Source organism: Fundulus heteroclitus, chromosome 11, assembly GCF_011125445.2.
Source record: "Fundulus heteroclitus isolate FHET01 chromosome 11, MU-UCD_Fhet_4.1, whole genome shotgun sequence".
NCBI lineage: Eukaryota > Metazoa > Chordata > Actinopteri > Cyprinodontiformes > Fundulidae > Fundulus > Fundulus heteroclitus.
In genome coordinates, this window is record NC_046371.1 from 22,005,111 (window position 1) to 22,012,625 (window position 7,515).

Sequence of the window (7,515 nt, forward strand, 5' to 3'; positions counted from 1 at the left end):
TGATTCAGCAGTGGGGCCGAGCGGAGAGTAAGTTCCCAGCCCGTCGTCCTCACGGCTCTGGTGAGGACGGCTGTTTCGGCAGGTCGTCCAGTTGCTCCTTCTCGCCTCCATCATCTTGACTTAAAGGGGAAGGCGGGATGGAGAGGCATCCTCCGGGATCTTCGGGTCCGGCTGACACTCCAGGAACTCCGATGAGACCCGGGAAATCCCCTCCCAGGGAGACGGAAATGCAGGACTGGACTACACTGGGGACCCCTGAACAACAAAAGACAACAATTAGACTGAAATGCACAAAAACTACCTGATACTACAAACCTTTCCTGTAAAAAAAAAAAAAGTCCTCCTTTTTTCTTAAATTACTGCAGAAACATCTACAATGTCCAGGGTTTAAATACGGAACAAACCCAGAGATGGACGGATGGAAGGAAGGATTACAGGGCAGAAGGAGGGAGGACAAGGAAGGAAGGACAGAAAGAAGGACTGATTAGAGGAAAGAAGTCGTCAAAGCAATGGAATATTGAATAGTCTGGACCTGAAACTCATCCAGGCCTGGAAAGTCTTTGCTTTTCCAGTGTTTGAGGCTGTGTAGGAAGCCTGGAATACGAGTTGGGCTTTACAGCACAAAGAGTTTTAAAATGCCCTTTTTAATCTAGAAATAAATAGTATGAATGTGCAGATATGCTTTGAGCCGGAGTTATTTTTATACAGGCAAGGATTAGACGGCGCTCAGCGTGCGATAACGCTCGCTGCAGCTGACAGAAAAAAAAAAAAAGAGCCTCGCTTACTTTGTGTTTCCTGGGAGCTCTGACGTAGAATCGCACGATGGGCCGAAGTCACAATAACATTATTGCTTCCCTGTCCCTGCGTTAATTCTTTGAAATCTGAAGGATGGCAAAAAATACGACTCGAGATTAATTTTGTGGAGAAAAGTTTGAGGAAACTGGGATTGCATTCCACGGTTTAATGCTTACCCTTAGAGCCGCCTGCATCCTCAGCTGGGGCAAAAACTCCTAAAAGAAAATTAAACATGAGGTCATCATACACAGCATGTTACAATTATTGACTCACATCAATACTTATTAACCCCGCAATGCAGTTATAGAACTGAATAAAACTAAAGAGGAAAGTAGTTTTTCTAACAAATATTGCAAACGAGCGTGACCCCGGCGATCCTCACCGACACTTGGTTCAAGCCAAACAGAGAATGCTGGGAGCTGCAGCGGACCGGAGGAGTCGAGTTCACCTTCCGAAACACGGTCATCTCCACGCCAACATGACTGTCCCTGAAAAATTCGTTCAGAGTAAGAAAAACGCACTGAGGAATTACGGCCAAAGTCCCACTCATTTCCATCTCCGAACCTGTGCTGCGTCCCGTCGTGAACTCCTGACCCGTCGTCTCCTTCTTCCGTCCTCAGGGCGTCGGCTGTGAGAGAGGCCTGCTTCTTCTCGACAATCTCGCCGAGGTCGAACATGGCGTGAAGGCGGTAGTTGACCACCTTGATGGCGGTAAAAAAGATGGCCACCACGGCGGAGTACACGCCCGCCACCACTAAGCTGGGAGGAAGAGCCTGAGAACGAGCAGAAAAAGAAAACGGATTAGAAAAAAGCGTCGGCTTGAAAGTTGTCTACAACCACAGCTGCAGATTGCACTCGAAGGAAGGGCTGGACGTTGGAGCAGCTTGTCGTTCTTCGTCGGCAGCCTTTCGTTTCCTGGCTCGGTTCAGCTCGCTTCACTGTGGCGGACGGTGTCACTGGTGCTCCTGTGGTTTTCAGTTTATGATCAAGTGGGTGGTTTTTGAATTGTTGTTAAACATCAACAGCAGTTTCATTTCATCTGGGGGTGATAGTTTGGGTCAGATGGTTGAAACTTGGACACAACTGTGTGTTCTTGGGGACAACGACCTCTAAAGCGTCAAAGCCGGTTCTGGAACGGATGAAGCAGGCTAACATTAAGCTTCTGCGCCAGACCTTCACCCTATTAATTATAAAATGTAGGAACTATGATTAAAAGCGGGGCCAGCTCCGAGAAACCGACACATTTAACTTTGCTCTACGGAGCGTTTAAATGGCCAGCCAGAGATATGTCAGAAACATTTTTGATGCCTCTGGGTTAGTGGGCTGTTTATCTAGCCTCGGCAGCCAGGCTGACTTCAAAACAGCTCGTCAGTCTGGGCAGGACTGGACTCTCAGGCCCAGAGCTCCTGCACCAATCACAGCACAGGAAGCGGGAGTTTACAATGCATCACTGTTAGCGGCAAAATGGCCCAAAATGCAGCAGTGCTTTTCAGAAACCATAACAGTCAGGATGGCAGAGCTACGTTTTGATGATGCCCTTTATACAAAAGCCCCAGTTCCACCGACTCTACTCGATTTGGCCCGCCCGGTTCTGCTCATCCCTACTCGGTTTAACTCTACGCTATATTTTTTTCCCCCACCGGCCTAGAAATGCCTGGAAGAGGGAAACGCCTTCTGAAAAGCAGCGTGTTCACGTCAAAGCTCCGCTCAAGTCCACTCGGTTTAACCCTATTCTTGAGTAGGGCCGGAGAAACCAGGGCTAGCCTGAAAAAAAAAAATAAAAAATGCTCCTGAAAGGCTTGCTCCATGGCATGACATGTTTCATGATTACTAAATGGAAACTAAATGCCCTGCTGCCCGTAAGGGAAGATCTAACAGGTCCCCCCCCCCCCCCCCCCCCCCCACTTAGCTGTTGGGTCTTTGAATCATTCCTGATAAATTGTACTGCCTGGAGTTCTGATATTATCCTGTAAATGTTTTTATGTCTTAATTCTTTGGGTGTCATGCTCATTGTGGGTTAATTTTGTGGACTCTGTTGCAATTGAATTGCCCCTTGGAGACAATAAAGTGTTTCAATGCAATTCAAAATAGAGCGTTTCGCTTGGAGTTTGCGTCAATCCAGTGATCTGATTGGTTCTAACCCGTTTCCGCTGACCCTGTTAGTACTGCCTTTGAAATTGGGCTCTACCCGCTGCTTTTCAGACTGATATACACTTAATCGTGAATTATAGATAGCATAAATATATATTTAGCATGTGTGAAAACTTCTGACCTTATGAGGAGTAGGAAAAAAACTACAATAAATTAAATATTTTACACCAAATTATTGTTTAACCCTAGAAGTTTTAGGCTGGACAGCTATTCCTCTACAAAATAGAAAAAAATATTTAAATGTCCAAAATTGACTACACTGCCTTTTTTCCTATTTTGTTATATTCCAACCTGTAATGTAAATGCCTATTCTTATTTTATGTGATGGACCTACATAAAATAGTCCAAGTTGGTGAAGTGAAATGAAAATAATGCAAAAAAAAAAAAAACATTTTAAATTGCCATGTGCATATGTACCCACCCCCTTTGCTATGAAGCATCTAAAATGTTTTAGTGCAACCAGTTACCTCAATCCTATTGAGAAATAGTGGTTAGAGTTGAAGATCACTGTTCACAAGAAAAAAACATCCAACATGAAGACGCCGGAGCAGTTTTGTGTTGAGGAATGGGCAAAGACCCCCAGCGGCAAGAGCCTGATCCAAAGCTACTTGCAGCTGTATTAGCTGCAAAACCTGATTCTACAAAGTAAGGCTTTGTGATATGGACCAAAAATAATATCTCTATATTTTTAGGCTGAGTGCCGATATATGATATTTATCTCGATGTGTTTTTCTTTTCATAAAGCAATTATAAAAAGACATCGCTAAATCAAAGCTTTATCCCAAATGTCTCACCGCAGCATTTTCCTTTGAACAACTGTAGATAAATATGAGAAACGGGCACAAAAATAAGCTACTGCCATACATGAAAGTTTCATTCTAACAAAAAATAGACCATCTGGTTATAAATGATATATTCTCATATCATAAAAAAAATCCTGATATTTTTAAATCTCTATATATGGCCCAGCCCTACAACAAAGTACTGACTTTAGGTGGGGCTGAACAGTTTTGCTCACTGCTTTCTATTATGTTGCCCCATTTGTTGTGTCACAATAAAAATAAATAAATCTTCAAAGTCGTAGGCATGTTCTATAAGTGAAATGGTGCAAACTCTCAAACAACCCATTATAATTCCACATTGTGAAGAAAATAAACATGAAAGAAATGCCAAAGGAGGGTGAACACTTTTTGCTAGGCGCTGTGTGATATCCATGCCGTATTGAGTGCATGCAACCTTCTGACACTTTGTGTTGATTTTATGTGAGGTCGTCAAGCAAAGAAATCATCAACCGGACAACATTAAAAAAAACAAAAACAAAGATTTGTATGAACAAAGCTGCCACTGCAGCGGGCTTCTTACCATGTACAAAAGAAAGGGGAAGGCCAGGAGAAAAATCCACAGGTACAGATGGAAGCAGTTGGAGAAGGTGCTCTGATGGGGGTCCACATACCAGCCTCCAGTGAGCGAAGCCCACACCCCCTGCCGCAAGATCTGAAGAGCCTGGGAGCCCATCTCCGCCGTTTAGGGTTCGACAAAAAGCTGCAATCCTTCCTCCGAGGCTGGAGCTCCAAAAAAACCGTGCAGCCGACCGAGCCACCGGTGTCTTCGCTCTACGATGGCACTTCCAGCGCGGACAGCATGGTGACCAAGACCGCTTTGTCAAGGACAACAGTTCTGTGTCGGGGATATTTATAGATCTCAGTGGAGGTTGAAAGTCCTTGCATATTCTTGGGCCCTTTGTGTACCAACGCTGCTATTCTCTACCCTAAGCCCAGCCGGGTGATCTGGACCGTGACTTTTTGGCACTTTGGCGTCCCGCTGAACGTCTGAGACAGCATTCATCTGCAACACAAATCAAAGTTAAGTCACTCGACGGATTTCTAACATCGCATTTAGCGGAGATCCAAACACTACACAATACTCTGGCTGCTGTAGTACTGTCATACGAAATGTTTTCACTTTGCCCGTGCTACCGATTTGTTTCATTTAAGAGAAGTTACAAAACATTTAGCATTCAAACAGTAACAAAGCTGAAGCAAGATAATCACTTTAAGCAGCCAGCCCCGCCATGACCAAAGTTACCATAATATTCACCAGCAGGACACTTTTAAGCCACAGAATCTTACAAATGTACACATATCACGTTTTTTGTAAAGACGTTTTTGTTGGACAACACCCAACAAAAAATAGAGTTTGGAAAACGGCGTATATATGGTGTCCTGTCAAAATAAGCAAAAGCGAGAACGCCCATAAGTGAAAATGTCAATATTTTGTGTGGCCACCGTTATTTTTTAGCGCTGCCTGAACACTCTTTGGCCTGGAGTTCACTAGAGCCTCACAGCTTCCCACCGGGATCCTCTTCCGCTCCTCTGTGCTAACGTCACAGAGCCGCTGGATGCTACAGACCTCGGCTCTCCTCCGCTTTTCCGTGTGGGGATGCCCCACGGATCCTCCACAGGGTTTAGGTCTGGAGACGTAGGTGCCCGGTGTCTTTAGCAAGGCAGTGGTCGTCCCGGAGGCGTGTTCGGGGCTCGCCGTCATGCTGGATACTACCCAGGCGGCCCATTTTGGGAGGGGGATCATGGTCTGGATGTTACTGGACATGTTGCTCCCTGCAGACGGCGGCACGCACGCAGCCACTAACCATGAGGCTGCTGCCACCATGCTTGACTGCAGGCAAGACACGCTTGTCTTTGTATTCCTCACCTGCCACCTGAACCAAAATGAGTTTATCTTGGTCCCATCGGATCACGGTTCCAGTAATCCATATCCCTCGTCTTGCTTGTCTCGAGCAAACCGTTGGCTTTGTTGCTCGTCGTCTTTGGAAACTGGCTTCCTTCTGGGACAACAGACACGCAAGACCGTCTTGATGCGGGGAGTACGATGCCCCCCGGCAATCCCCGCAGCATTCGCTGATGGCATTCGCACGCTCGTTCAATACCGGATAAGATGCGGAGCATGCGAACTCAACTTCTCTGGTCAACCTTGGCGAGACCTTATCCGAGTGAAACCGGTCCAGTTGGACCACCGCATGGTCTTCTTTTAGCCTAGGCCATCGTTATGTAGAACAACGTTTCTTATGTTCAGATCCTCAGGGGAAAGATGATGTTCCATGTTGAACATCCAGTGAGCAGTACGAGAGCGTGCAAGAGCAATATCATATTTAACACGTGACCCCAGGTTGGGAAAATGCCTAAATGAGGAGAATTTGGACATTTGTACTTAGGGGTGTACTCACTTTTGTTGCCAGCTGTGTTGAGGGAATTTACCCTCTTATAAAAGCTACACATTAACTACTTTACAGTGCATTAAAGTGACATATATTCAGTGCTGTCCCATGAAAAACACAGATCTGAGGAGTGTGCTCACTTTGTGAGATGCTGTATGGAGGGAGGCTACATAAACAAGCCCAAATCATATATATATATTTTTCTTTTCAGATTTCAAAAGCATGACTGAGATTAAAAACGTCCAACATTGTAAGGCTAGGCCGGTGTCATGCCAGCTAGATTAAGTTTTAGACTGGCATTAGCATGCTAACAGTTTAGCCTAGCTTCAGGGAATCTCTTTGCTTTTCTAAACGATATACGTAGACGTGAGGAGCCACCAACCAGGATTAGCCTCTGTAAAGGCTAACTGTACAAACAATAAAAATATCCACACGTCTCCAAAGTCGTTGGCGAACGTTTAACGGCCGAATTCCTAACGTTTGGGTACCGGCTAATGCTAGGCCGCATACCATAAGACAGGTAAATGTAACGTTTTCGACAAACGACAGAGCTCTACGCTATCCTCTGCTGGATGATTTAGCTAAATAAGCTCAGGTTAAGAGGGCAGTTTTAAATAACCGCTCACAGTGAACAGCTTCCCAATTCTGGACCCCAGCATAGCTTACAGTTAGCATTAGCTGTTGAGCTTGCCTCATATCCTCCTTCCGCATCCAGTCCTTCTAAAATCTCGGAGCTTTCCTCCTCAGGATGCAGCTAGCAAAGAAAGGCTGTCCAGCAGTAGATCACCTGGTGCTTCGCTGTTTTGTTGGAGCTGGCTAACATATCATGGTTTTCCTCACAGCCCGTCATCCTCTTCGGCGTTGAACGGTGACGGGCTTACAGCCTGAGCAGCGAGCCCCTGTCGCCACGAACGACAGCTGTTTCCTGGCATAAACCGAGCCTGTGTGGAGCTGTTTCAGAGGTCTGGCTCACCGAGCTGCTGTTAGCTCCGGCTAACAGCTAGCTGACACACGCACGCACGCACGTACGTACGTGGTCACCCTGAAAGAGATGGAGACGTTCCCATGGTGCTGATAGGCTAAAGTGAACGTTGACGTCATGAAGCGAAGTCTGTCTATTATTTTTGAAATAATAATTATAATAATAATAAATAACTTAAATAAATAAATTAATTAAATATATATATATATATATATATATATATATATATATATATATATATATATATATATATATATATATATATATAGATAGATAGATAGATATGGTGAAAAAAGAAAGAAATGGATTGTGGGAACACTTTTTTGTAATTTTTTAATATATATATATATATATA

The 7,515-nt window shown here is 44.8% G+C and overlaps 1 protein-coding gene and 1 long non-coding RNA gene across 2 annotated transcripts; both read right to left on the reverse strand.

Annotated features, from left to right (window-relative positions):
* Nucleotides 1–71: 71 nt before the first annotated feature.
* LOC118564560 lies at nt 72–993 on the reverse strand. The gene is made up of 3 exons (XR_004931925.1): nt 972–993; nt 786–881; nt 72–255 (listed from the first exon to the last, which is right to left on the reverse strand). It is a non-coding gene; the product is annotated as an uncharacterized LOC118564560 (long non-coding RNA).
* Nucleotides 994–995: 2 nt separating this feature from the next.
* LOC118564641 (pecanex-like protein 3) lies at nt 996–7,170 on the reverse strand (the record flags this gene model as incomplete). Its single annotated transcript, XM_036143527.1, has 5 exons — nt 6,966–7,170; nt 4,309–4,791; nt 1,360–1,568; nt 1,178–1,283; nt 996–1,010 (listed from the first exon to the last, which is right to left on the reverse strand). Coding segments are annotated over exons 2-5 (483 nt in total), but the record flags the coding sequence as incomplete, so codon positions are not given.
* Between the last annotated feature and the right edge of the window lie 345 nt (nt 7,171–7,515).